General features: G+C 36.4%; 1 protein-coding gene across 1 annotated transcript; it reads left to right on the forward strand.

The window, feature by feature from the left end:
* Positions 1-407: 407 nt before the first annotated feature.
* LINS1 (lines homolog 1) lies at positions 408-12912 on the forward strand. Its single transcript, XM_009289471.1, has 7 exons — positions 408-470; positions 3875-4436; positions 4537-4626; positions 6056-6197; positions 6462-7052; positions 10401-10581; positions 11570-12912. Exons 2-7 carry the CDS (start codon positions 4011-4013, stop codon positions 12468-12470), a joined length of 2331 nt encoding a protein of 776 aa, XP_009287746.1. The 5' UTR covers positions 408-470; positions 3875-4010; the 3' UTR covers positions 12471-12912.
* The last annotated feature ends 653 nt before the right edge of the window (positions 12913-13565 follow it).

The following is a 13565-nucleotide window of genomic DNA, read 5'->3' on the forward strand; positions in this document are numbered from 1 at the left end:
GGGGGTGAGGAGGCGAGCAGGCTAGTGCTGGAACTCAGGACGGCGGGAGGGGGTTGTGGAGGCTGACGGGGCCTTCTGGAGGAGGGTAAGGGGGAGAGGGCCTGCAGGCCGGGAGGCGCGGGGCTCTCCCCTGTCAGACTAGAGTGTCGCTTTTGGCGAGGTCTTCCTACCCGCAACCCGGTGCTGGCATTTCTGAAACGCCAGTGTGAGAGGTACAATGAGGGGCCAGTGAGGTCGGATCGGGTCCGTCTAGTCCTGTCTCTAGTGGCTAAAGATGCTTGCAGGAGAGGAGATAAAGCATCTGGCATGCTTAGGTGTCAAAGTTAACAGTCAGGGATTGGACAGCTCGCAGCAGAGGTTATCTGCAACCTCTGGAAGGAAATGACATTAATTTAGGGGCGTTTACAGTATTTCAGCACTGAGCGGAAGCATATTCTTTATTGAGAGATGAGCCTACAAAGTCATTGCAGGTACAAGTAGTCCAAAGTATATTTTATTTCTTAAATGATTCAACCATTGCATTGTAAGGAGATCCAGAACCTTCAGACTCATACCCAAAAGTCATGGACTGTGGTTTCCTTTTGCTTTATCTGATCTAATTTTTTAATGAAAACAGGTTTTTTTGGATAGTTTGTTTTCTCCCAGTTGCTACTCATGCAATTAATGTTTAATATATAACAGGGAAAGACTGATATAGGGACTTGATAATAGCTTTCTCTAATCATGCCTCTTCACTAATATCTCTGAGTAATTGTGTGTCATCGTAAGCCATTTGTGTTGGTAAAAAAAAGTAAAATGTGATAGCGGCAATGTTAGTCCAGTCAAATCAACGCTTTCTACGACTTTGTGCCAAATTAAGTATGCCACCTCATAGAAATACATGTATTTTATTACTCTGATTTAGGATATTCTGGAGGCGTTTGCAACCACTTAAACTTGCTTGGTTTATGATGGTCCTTAAACCTTATAGGCTTCAGCTGCCATCTGAGTTTTCATATCCAGTTTTTTGTTTCATTTCCATCAAGTTTCTTCTCTCATTCTGTTTGCAGCTCCATGTGACTTTGGTTTTGATTTTAAAGCCTAACTAAAGTAGTCATGAAAATAACGTATAACAAAATATTTATTTGGTTTTTTCCTGTATCATTTTCCTTTCTGTCTTTTGCCTGATCAGTCTATATATAAGGTTTTTAGAACTCTTTCTTTTTGTTTATGCAGGAGTCTGGCACTGTGAGGCATTACCTTAATTGTTTTTTAGGTGCTGTCATGAATAACTCAAATAAATAATACAAGTAAGGGTTGGAGTTTGTAATTTCTTGTGTATGAATATGATTGCTTTTCTTTACTCTTAAGCTTTGAGCTTTTCACTGTGCTCTCTTACTATGTCTGAAACAAATTTAGTCATTGTCTGACATTTCACCCCTCTTTGAAGTAAATTTCTTCAAAATAAGCCCCCTCACATTTCACTTCTTTAATGACTTCTATTCATGAACTGTTGTCATGTGTGAGTGAGACATATCTTATAGATGTTTTTGTAAAGTGTTCTGCAAATTAATGGTATAATAGAAATGTATTATTGTAGGATCAGGGAAAGCACAACCAATATCATGCGGTGAAGGTAAAATCTCATAGTGCGTGTCCTAGAGGAGTTCTAAATCTCTTCTGCCTTAACAACATTGCTGTAGCGTATGGATTTGTGCATGAGAGATCTGTTCATTTACTATGTAGGATGATAATTCAAGTTGATCTTGAACACAGAAGTAAATGTGTTGAGATAATTTTACTTTATTAGGTATTCATTTAGGAAGAAATAAAACTCAAAGATAGGAGCAATAGCTATATAAAATATTCAGAGTGATTTCTGAAGAAATTTTACAAGGTTTCAGGTCATAAATTTCCACCTCAAGTAGAATTCCAAATAGATTCTGCAAATGAAGGAATTTGTTGTCTGAAGTATCAGATTTATTCTTAACATCAAAAATTTGGAGTATAGGAAAGGATGGGGGAAGGGTTCTTAGCTCTGTCAGGTGAGGGTTAGGTGAGGAACATACTATAACATTTTGGAGTTGTCAGGTCAGTCACTGCTGAACGTGTCTTTAAAAATACCACACCAGAGTGAATTGTAGATCACTCCCTGCAGGCAACTTCTTGTTCTCTAATTTTAGATTCTCTTCTGAAGGAATATACTTCCTGATGGTGGAAGAAGTGAGGAGTCTGGGTAGCATGTCTTGGTCTGCCCCTAATCCTTTGTACCTTTGGGAAGCCATTTTGTCAATGCATACTTCAGTTGCAGTTAAAAAATCAAATTGTAAAAATGAAGGTGTAATTCTCAATGTTTGATAGTGTTTTAAAAACTTGTGAAGATTATAAACTAAAACAAAAATGCCTCATATACTGAATTTTATAGTTTCATTGTTTTCTAATATTCTGCTAAAAAGCAATAATAATTTAAAATATTTGGTGTGATGATAAATGCGGGTGTAATTGATACATAGCTGGGAAGATCTTTAGAATTTCTTACCAGTTGGAAGACTGAGCTGTTTTCTTCCATTGGTAAGAAAGGGGAAAGGTAATGTTAAACAAAAGCCAACTACAGACAAATGGCTTCAGGAGTCTACCTGGAGGTCTACCTGGTTGATTATGCCGGACTTAAAGATGGGGATCCAAAAAGCATGCAAAAAGAAAATTCCTATAAACAACCTAAGTCCCACTCCTAACTTCACAGTAGATAAAGGTAATGAGTTTGTTTGGTTTTTTTATTAAAAGAGTTCTGGTTAGAGAATGTGTTAAAACTGTCCTAAAAAGATAAATATTATAGACTAGCATCACTCTTAATATAGGTGAAAAAGAAACCCTGATGTTCTTAAGTATATCCTTTTTTTTTTCTGGGAGATATGAGACCTGACTAGCCATTTACATAATGGTTAGAAAATTGTGGGTGCTTAGGTGCTCACACTTTAAAGAGAGATTTGAATTCTTAATAGCTCTTCTTTTTAAGTCATAGTGAATGTTCTAGTGTTGTGATTGAAAGATATTTTCCACTGGCATGGTGATAAAGATATTTTTTTTATGTACCTTTCCTGAATATGGTTAAGTATTTTTATTGGCTTTTAATAAGTTTTACACTTCGTTTTTTAAGTCTTTTTTAATTTTAAACTTCTCAGTCACTGGGCCCTTGAGACCAGCCCTGTGGCATTGTTGGTCCTTTGCATTATCTGAAAACCTGTTTTGGGTTTCAAGATGTAGGTGCTCAGAATAAGAGTTCTGCAGATGTGTAGACGTAAAGGAATTATTTGGTCCTCCTTACTAAATTAAGAGCCAAGTTCTCCCCTCCTGTATATTCATGCTAGTCACCTTGAGCCTACGTGCAGCGGAAGACAAGACTTGTCCTTTGGTTTCTGGGGTTTTTTTAAGAGGTGTTGCCATATCCAGCCTTAGTGGAGCAATTAACATTGCCAGTTCAGATGAAAATTTGCAGTTGAAACTTTGTGCCTGTTTTTGTAGGAATCTGTCACAAAAGAAATGAGGTTTTAGTAGTTTTAGCAATGTAGAGAAAGATTTGATCCAAGTTCTCATATCTTTCAGATGTAGTCTCTGGTAATAGTCATCTTTGGTTTTGTTAGTTCCAGCAAATTAATGTTGGTGTCAGTAGTATAATATTGGAACTGTAAACTTCTTCATAGCATGGTAATTCTTGTATCATTTTAATGTTTTACTGGGACAGTTTTGTGCAACTATCACTTGCTGTTTTTAAACAGTCAATTTGTATTTTCAAAATAAGTTGAATAATGGTAGCGTTAACTCTAAAAATGTGTTGTTCTTTGGTATCTTTCTAGTTATCTGTTAAGTTCAGTAATAGCAAAATATTTATTTCTAGGTAACTTAGAAGAGAAATGCCTAATAGTGCTTCTATTTCTCTTACTGGATAAAAATAACTTCGAAGCTGATTTGCAGTGACCATGAATAATCAGTGAAGACATACGGCATTTTCTGGAATATTGAATGTTCTCATAATGAAGATCTCTCTTCTGCAGCAGATGTATAAGGACGTACTGGTAGGCATCCCACTAGCAAAGGAAAGCCATTATTATACCTCTTTACTTAATCTGTGTGTTGAGCAGTCACCAGAAAGAGATGAATCATGTAATCGGATGCATCTCCCATCTACTAATGGTGGTATTAGGAGCCATCAGGACACTAGGAGCCATCAGGACAGTGGTACATCAGATGCGGTTGTCCCTACAACAGGTGATATATCAAATAGCTTTGCAAACGTGAACTCCTCATTCTGTCCACGGGAAGTGATGCTGCTTCAGTTAACCTTGATCAAGGTGATGGTTGCTAAAGTGGAGTCCCAGGAAATTGAATTCAATATGAGACAGAAGTACTGTGAAATCTTTGTCCGTCTTCTGAAGGAGGCAAAAATTGACTCGAAATTGGTAAGCTTTTATAATCTTTTGAAAGATTTTTGTGAAAGGAGGAAAAAACAGAAAAAGAAGGAACATGCCTTAGATACTTTTTCTTTCTATTTGTCTGCAGATTTGTCTGCTCGGTAGTTATGATCAGCTGTTATCTCACATGGCTTCAAAAAGTTTAGCATCTCTTGTGTATTTCCAGCTGAAGGAAGAGGTGAGTATGGCATAACTTTTCACAGCTTAAAAAAATGACTTAGTGAATATGTGCCTTCAAGTTGTTCCATTTGACTCTAGAGCCAAGTTTTTATAGTGTTTATATGGTACGAAAGCAGTGACTGTATGACTACTGTAAAATCTAAAAGTACTTCTAAAGAGGCTCCTTTTGTAAGTAGACCCGCGGAGCAACATCAGAACTGCTCCTTTCCTCCATCTGTTGCTTGCATATCTACTCTGCTCTAGCTTTCCGAAAGGCACATCTGCAGTCAGCTGATGTTCAGCATCCAGACTCTGTTAGTCCCCTCAAAATGCCACACAGTTTTGTTGAAGTGTGTTTAGCTCCAGTATCAGGAACAATGTGAAGGTTATACAAGATAATACTATGTGATAGTTCTCCCATGAAATGTGTCTTAAGGGGCTTTGGGTTCTAAGTGATGGATAGGAAAGATATGTAATAAATATTCCAAGAGAGTACTTCAAGTGTGTTAGGAGGGGCAGGGTATAGAAAGAAAGGAGCTCAGATGTGTAACAGAAGTTTGTAATGTGAGGTGGAAGATCTTTATATATAAACATCTGGAATTTTATGAAACTATTTCAAGGTAAAATGTGTCTAGATGACAAGAAATATTCTCTTTAAGGTTGCAATACAGGTATTTAAAAAAACCCAATAGACTAAAAATATTTTTACAGTTACTTGATATCTGTTAGGTGATGCAGATATATAAAAATAGGTAATAACTTACTGAAAGTTAATCAAATGTTTTTCTGTATTTTCTCGTTTGAATATTCCAATTACTTGAGTTGAGGTTTTCTTGCTGTATATTTGGTGAATATGTATTGTAGCCTCCATAGTAGCATCTCTAAACATAGATTTCTCTCAGAAATATGTTTGTAATATTTCTTGCAAAGTTGTCTGGGAATTATGAATTCAGATATGGTCTGTCTACAGTATTACCTGATTTTAGGTAGGTCACATGACATTAGGAGGTTTGGTTTTCCCTGTCTGGAAAACTTGCTGTATATTTGGTGAATATGTATTGTAGCCTCCATAGTAGCATCTCTAAACATAGATTTCTCTCAGAAATATGTTTGTAATATTTCTTGCAAAGTTGTCTGGGAATTATGAATTCAGATATGGTCTGTCTACAGTATTACCTGATTTTAGGTAGGTCACATGACATTAGGAGGTTTGGTTTTCCCTGTCTGGAAAACATGGATAACTTCTGTTGCATGTGTATGTGACTTCATGTTTGTAAGTAGAGGCCTACATACTTAAGGCACTGGACAGATACATTGTTTCTCCCTGTGTTTTGTCTATGCCTATGTTTGAATCTTTTTAATGTACAATTTTGAATTATTGTATTATGATTTAATTTGCATAGCAATTGTAAAGCATACATGATTGTTTTTTGAACTAATTTTCTTAGAATGCATTAAATGTCACCTGGCTCACCTTTAGTCTGAAGACTCTTTCAGGATTCCCTGTGAATACCCAGGTAGCAGAATGTCTGTGGACTCTTACAACTATTATCAAGGACATACTGAAAGATAAATTTTCACCCAAAGCAGGTACTGTAGCAATTTTATGATGTTACCGAAACACGAGTGCCCGCTAGGGGGAGGAATGTTACTTGTAATCTCATCTAGAGCAGCTTGTCTAAAGAACACCGATTTTCTTTGTTAGAAAGAAGGTGACAAAGTACTATTAACGATGTAGTGGTTTAAAGATGTTTAAAAACCGAGAATAGTCACAATCACCTGTTTTCTGCTTATTTGATGATTTAGCTGACTGTGTTACACTCCAACTCCATAACGTTCTTCTTGTTGCTGTAGGTATTTTGAAGAAGCTGTTGGCTCCTCTTGATGCTGTGCTTGAAGGATTTTATAATTCCATTCTGTTCCATCATTTTGACAGTCACCACTATACTTCAACTTATTCTGAAGCTGTAAACAATTTGATCAGTTTTATAGATCTGCTTGAAGCACTTTTGGCTTCCAGAATCGAATTAGAACTACCGCTCAGATGCCAGAGAGTATTGTTTTTGCAAGTTTCTTATGTCCTGAACCTCATTAGCTCACCAATTCACTATTTAATCAAGAAGAAGTTCATTATGCTCCTTAAAAAATGTGTCCTTTACAAGTCTAGAGAAGATGCTAAGAGTGGATCACTGTTCTTACAAAACCCATCTTTATATGAGGATATGCTTGCACTGAGTAATGCTGTTCTGCAGGTTGTGAATTTGACTTGGCTTAATCAGATCCCACTCAGTGAAAAGGCCAGCTACTTTGGAGGCAGTGAAGCTTCTCCTGGAGATGATGCTCGAGGTGGTTCTGACCAAACTGTTCTCAGAGCCTTAAGTCTGGTTGTGCTTAAAGCACTGGAATTCAAGTTTCAGAACTCTGCTACAGAAGCTGAAATCAAAGGTAATAGTCTCCTTCAGTTTTGTTCATTAAGCAGCAAGAGTTTTAAAGCTCTCAGATTTTGTAGTCGCAGCTCATTAAGACTGTAAATAGAATTCAGCTGAATTAGTGGTGGTGGGAGGGAGGAAAGAGAAGACCCACCCAGGAAGCCTGCTATCACTGCATCCTGCCTAATTAGTTGTCTCCTTGCATTTTATCGTATCCTTAGCCCTGCAATATGGGGGGCTTGAAAAAGTTGCATTTGGGCCTGAAAACTTTTCCTGTTAAGAACACGTGTTAATATTTGAAATAGTTGAGCCAGCTTGGGAACACCAAACTCTTCCCCAGCTGGAAAAGAAGAGAGCCCATAGCACAAGCATCTACTCTATTTGGGGTGGAGAACTACAAGGAACGGCAGGTAACTCTTTCTGTTTTCTAATGTGGAGGTAGACCTGCAAGTGCCATTATCTTGGTTGAAGGTACTAGGCATTACTGTCAGACAAATAATGTAATAGGGCAAAAACCAGCAGTGGTAGAAAAGGTAAAAATAATGAAGCTGTAAAGTAAAAGACAGGAAAATTATGGGAGTTGGCAGAGTATAGTGGTTGTGTTCTTCACCCTGACTTATAGGTCTAGTTCTTTGAATTAGTAGGTGTTAGGCATACTTTTCATACCTGCTTACTTGAGTATGTTTGTTCTACTGAATAGACGAATTAGATTAGTAGAAGAGCAGATCTGGCTCTTGCGCTAAGGCTATGCCACAAGGCAGGCAGTGGGATGGCAAGGGAATGCTATGTGACTTGCGTTCCTGACGGAAGAGGACACGTTTCTGTGTCACGCTGGTGTAGCCAGTTAGTAGTCTTCCATGCTATATTGAAGCGGTGGGGTGAGGCTTTTTGCCTGAGAAACGCCCCTGGAATCCCATCTTTCCACTTGCCTCTTCACCTCTGAGAGGCACATGATGCACATCTTCTGATGCTAAGCCATGTGAACGTGGATGTGCAAATTCTATGATCAAAGCAGTTTGCTGTCCCAGATTACAGGCTTCGTGGCAAAAATGGAAAGGCAGTTCTGCAGCAGTGTTTCTAGTCAAATACAAGCGAGAATGGGTCTTCCTTATTGTCAGCCAATTGATGATGTGGCAAAAAGTAAAAAATAATTTATTTTTCTTTTTAAACAAGGATGAAATTTTACAGCATCTTAAATCTATTGAGGCATTTTAATACAAGTTCTAGATGTAAATGTTATTTTACTTTTTATATTTCTACATTACATAGCAAGCATAAAATCAATTTTTAATTCATCTGACTGTGCAAAAGAGGCACGGACTTCTGCAAGACAGCTTCTGACACTTTTTCCAGGTTTTGGAAGATGTTACATTTGTGATGCCAGTTGCGTTCTTTGAGTTTTTTAAGTATTTGTAGAGAATATTTTACTTATGGTCCACCTTCTGGAAAATGTATAGAGACTGAGATTGTCTAAGAACAAGTGAATAGAAAAAATGTAGGTTAAATCTATTTTTTAGGTCTCTATGAAAATTCTTTCTCAAAGAAAAAATTCTCCTTTCTTTTCCAGATTCATGACACAAAAATGAGTTCTTTAATGAGATTCAAATACCCCAACTGTCAAGAGGAATTTCAAGTTGAAAGGAATGGTGCTTCTATTTTAGTGACATTAAATTAAGTGGTTAAAACAAGCACCAAAATGCTTTAATATGCTAACTTCCTTTCCGGGAAGCTGGTTGATCTTACCTTTTTATTAACATGAATTACAGTGGCTTAACTTTAATGCATTTCAATTTTGAGAGTAATTTCCAGATAGCTTTGATTTATAGAGAAGAGTTTCAGTCTGAATAGTAACTATCAATAACAAAGATAATTTGCTGTTCCTATTATTTGTTAAGAGGAAAAGCAAATCTTAAAGTTAAATATTAAGGAAAACCACATAATGATGTGGTAAGTAAAATTGATTCCAAAGTTGCAAGAAATCTTTCAAAAACAGTAATCACTGTTTATATAAATGATCCACCTGTGCTCTTCAAGCCATAGTGTACTTCCAGCAGCATTAGGGTTCTTACTTAAGGAGCACCTTTGGGGTAAAGATATATGTCACTATATTTTTTCTGTTCTCTAAACATTGAAAGTATGCTGTGCTACATGAAAAACGGGTACCTACGTTCAGACGTAAAGAATCTTTTTATAGTATGTCATTAGTATTGAAGAGGTAAGTTTCTTGACTTAAGGGAAAGAGTCTGTCATAGGAATACAAAGTTATAGTAAGCTACTGCACTAAAATGGCATAAATTTTGAGGTGCTCTTCGCATCCAGGAGTGCAGTATTTAGAGGGAGGGGAAAAATGAAGATTTGCAGGAAAATCGCTGCTTACATTAATCCTTCCAGCAAGGATTTTAGACCATCTCATGAAGGTACCTTTATCCCAAGCCTGTATGTACTTGAAAACATGCATCATTCATGAAGAATTTATTTCATAAAGAATATGGCTATACTACAAGCTTCATACTTTGTTTTATTGTAGAAATGAGAATTTATTCCCATCAACTATAGATCATTGCAGTTAATTTCTACAGTGAATCACACTGGGGGGGTGTAGCTTCAATCCTGTCAAAACTTTACAATTGTATTCTTATTTCATACGAGAAGAACTACCTGAGATGACATCTCGGCAAAGTGCTCAGATTGGATCGTTACATCTGTGGCATTGACTTGATTGTAATTCACCTTTCTTTAGTTTGTGATGTACCAATGAAGCTACCTAATTGGGGAGCGAAAGGGAAGTATAAATCCCAGCTGTGTAGGTGTAGTCACATTTTTGTAGGTTTCCTGATATATGCAAATTTTTGGAGGTGTAATCTTGTTCATTAGTCTGCAAGCTGAGATGTGAGAGGATTCACCCTGTTGTACCCAGAACTTTCTAGGTCACCTCTGATTATTCTTCCTTGAACTCCAAGGAAATGAAGAATGCTGTTAGATGAATGAATTGTGTCCTTAAGTTTTATCTGTCTTGGGGGGGAGTCCTGTACCTAATGAGTAAATGAATTTTCTGCAGGTTACTTGTAGTTGTTAACATTGGCATCTAAACATTGGTATGTTTAGAGTTTAATAGAGTAGCCATTCACATTGAATTTAAGTTTAGATAACTGCTTATGGTTTTCTGCAAAATATTTCTTGATTTGTCTGGTACTAAGAAGCAAGAGCTAATTATAAAATTTGATGCTGTGTTAAATCAGTTGAGCTAAGGAATGATAAACGCATTCATGAACTGTTATGCACTGTTAATTTAAAAAATAAAAAATGTATGTTGTTTAGTAGCAAAAAATGTATAGCAAAATTCATGGTTACTTCTTCTTTTCAGGAGATTTTCAGAGTTCCATGTCCCAGCTGTTGATATTCTGGAGGAGTCATCTGGAGTCCTCCCCACAGTTTCACCCAGTTGTACATCACTGTGAATGGCTCTCCTTGGTTTTCATAGAGCAAGATGATGATATGTGGGAAGCTGCTAAAGCTTTATTACTTGTTTATTTAAAATTTGATAGGTTAGTGTACATTTTATTTGACAGAACTATGAAGAATTGTAATTTAGTGAGGTTATTGTGATATACATAATATTTCCATTGATTACTTTTGTATAAAGAAAAAATATTTTTAATAATTAAAAAAAACAAACAAACCTCAGGACAATGTAATAATGTGTGGTGTAAGAGCAGTTAACTCTGCTGATATTTTGATTAAGTGTTTTTTGGATTGAAATGAGGGAGTTGTGCAACAGTTTCCTATTAAATACTTTATTATATCCTGTAATTCAGAATAATTGACTTCACAATCTAAAACAGTGGTTAGACACAGATAAAAGGCAAGACTGTTTTCTTTCAACACTGAGAGTTTGACAAGAATGGGATATTATAATGAAACTTCAAGAATTCAGGGACTTCTGGAAAAGTAGCCCTCTAAGGATTGGACCCATGTTAATTCTAGCTAGTTAATAAAAACTGTTATTGCTAACAACTGATATGTGTTCTTCATGAACTTGTCCTGGACATTCACTGCTTCATTGTTTAAATTGCCGTACAAGATTTTATCCTAATTTATAAAAGGTCCCTCAAGCTTCAAATGTGAAGATATTGTAAGTAGTATCTTGGATACACACAATTCTTCTTAGACACCTAAATAAAAGTAAACCACTCTTCTCCAATGTGCTTAGCATCCTGAAAGTTAACCTATGTTCGGGTGTACAAAAACATTAAAGTAACAATTCATGTATTGTAAGTAACTTTGTTTATTCCAGAATGTTTCCTAAGGAGGAATGCTGTTTAAGAGGCCTGCTTTAAGTGCTTTGGCTTCCCAAACTGTCTGATCTCCTAGCCCCACCTGCGTTAATTCTTTATAATATAAAAACTTCTTTTTTGGTTTTCACTTCTTGACAAAATCAAGAAAGAGCAAGAATACCATTTTCTGGACATACCTGTTTTTTTAAAAACTGTAAACTTCCGTGGAATTTAATCTATTTCATGACTTACTTTTCAGGTTGCGGCATGATACTGCTGATAACTTAAGCCAAAAAGAGGAGGAAACCTGGAACTTCCTTACGCATGCAAGTGGATGTAATCCTCACTGTGTCTTTTTATTTTTTCTGGAAAAAATCACATTTGATTCCACAGTACTTCTAGATTTTTTGATTTCATCAGAAACTTGCTTTCTGGAGTACTTGGTAAGGTACTTAAAGCTTCTTAGAAAAGATTGGCATCAGTTTGTAGATGTCTGTAACCATTTTGATGCCAAACATGGCACTTTTCAATCAATTTCTTCTGTCAAGCCTCCCCATCAAGAAAAACAAAGCTGTATGACTGATGAGAGTTTGCAAAATGCTGCTTGTGAACCAGAACCACAGACTCTGATATCTTTGGCTTCTTTTCACAATTACTTAGTGTTTACAACAGAGCAAGGTGATAATGAAGTTGCCAAGTCTAACCAGTCTAACTCATTGATATGCACTGATAGTACATCTCTGCTGGGTTCTCTTCAAGGCCTTGTTCATTATGACAGCTCAGAAGACTCTGAATTAGAATCAGATGGAAAAGAGTGCTTGGTAAACACAAAGCAGGTGCCTTTAAATAATGAGGGTGAGACCAGGGTAAGAGAAACTGGTTGCAGCTACACAGATGATAAACAGAATACACTCAGGTCTGAAGTGTTGCCCCTGAAACAAAAGGGATCTAATACCTCATGCTGTTTGACTTGTATGACGTCTTTGGATAACATCATTCCCCCAAGAATAATGCTTTACAAATCAACAAAATGTTTGGAAGAACTGCAAAAAGCTATTTCTAGGTTGCAGAGAAGAAATCTTTTCCCATACAATCCATCTGCATTGTTGAAACTACTGAGCCACGTTGAGAAGATCAGTAAGAACGTGAATCCACAATAATCCAAAGAAATGTTCTAGTGATTTTTTTTTTAACTAGTACACTAGGGAATGTTTCCATGAGATTAATGACTTCTAAATCTCATGTCTCTTGCACCTGTCAGTGTATTTAACCTGAAACAGGATAAACATGTTTTTGGTTGACACCTTAAAAATCTGCAATTGTGTTCAGTGATATGATCCATTACCTTAGGGTCCTAGGCTTATTCATGGTACGTATGTCAGTGTACGGTCTATAATGATTAATTGTTAGGTATTCAAAATTTGATAATAAATGACTAATGTGAAGGCATATCAACAATATGATACTTAAAGTATTGTCAATTATACTTAATGTCATTCCATATATGAAGTCATTGCCAGATTGGTAGTGCTTTATGGACTACAGTGCAGTGTTAATGCAACACTTGACTGCTTAGAGGTTGAGCTAAATAAAATATTTTAGTTGGGGACAGTTTTGGTGTTTATACAGTGTGTTCTGCATCGGCGCTTTGCTGTAAGCGGACATTCAGATGTGCTACCACAATTTCAATAATCCGTGCCACACTTTTCTTGGCTGAAGTGCTTAACTGATGTCTAGGTTGTACTTTTTTTAGCTTTTACTGTTTACCTGATTTAACTAGCAGTGTTACCATTTCACTGAAAATTGAATTTAATTTTTCTTAATATTTTATGATACATTCCTTTAATTAAGAGGAAAGGTAGATGTGGGACTAATTTAATATTGCCTATTTATAGAACATTTTAGTGGAGCGTTACATCTAAAATCAAGCTTAGGTAATGCAGAAGTGAAATTCCAACAGAATTCCTCGCATCCATTACTTATTTTATATAAGTATAGAATATATACTTAATAAGTTGTTAAATCAGAAACAGATAGCTAGAAATTAAGTGTCTGCAGTGCAGTGAGATGGATATTGAATTTAAATTCTTATACTTACATCTTTTACTAGATCTAATTTGAATAACCTGAAAAGTAAGACTTTGCCTAGGAGAGTTAGTTTAGAACAGGATCCAAACCAGTGTGTGCACTTAGCAGGAAGCCACCTAATGTTGGTACACTTGACATGCAGCTTGTATGATCTTACGGGGATTAGG

This window comes from Aptenodytes forsteri, unplaced genomic scaffold, assembly GCF_000699145.1.
Source record: "Aptenodytes forsteri isolate BGI_AS27 unplaced genomic scaffold, ASM69914v1 Scaffold605, whole genome shotgun sequence".
In the NCBI taxonomy this organism is placed as follows: Eukaryota; Metazoa; Chordata; class Aves; order Sphenisciformes; family Spheniscidae; genus Aptenodytes; species Aptenodytes forsteri.

Excerpts from the sequence above, each read along its gene's own strand:
- LINS1 (XM_009289471.1), top strand. The coding sequence starts at position 4,011 with ATGAAGATCTCTCTTCTGCAGCAGATGTATAAGGACGTACTGGTAGGC. Across the intron at positions 7,053-10,400 it reads TACAGAAGCTGAAATCAAAG|GAGATTTTCAGAGTTCCATG; the intron begins GTAATAGTCTCC and ends TCTTCTTTTCAG. Across the intron at positions 10,582-11,569 it reads GTTTATTTAAAATTTGATAG|GTTGCGGCATGATACTGCTG; the intron begins GTTAGTGTACAT and ends CTTACTTTTCAG.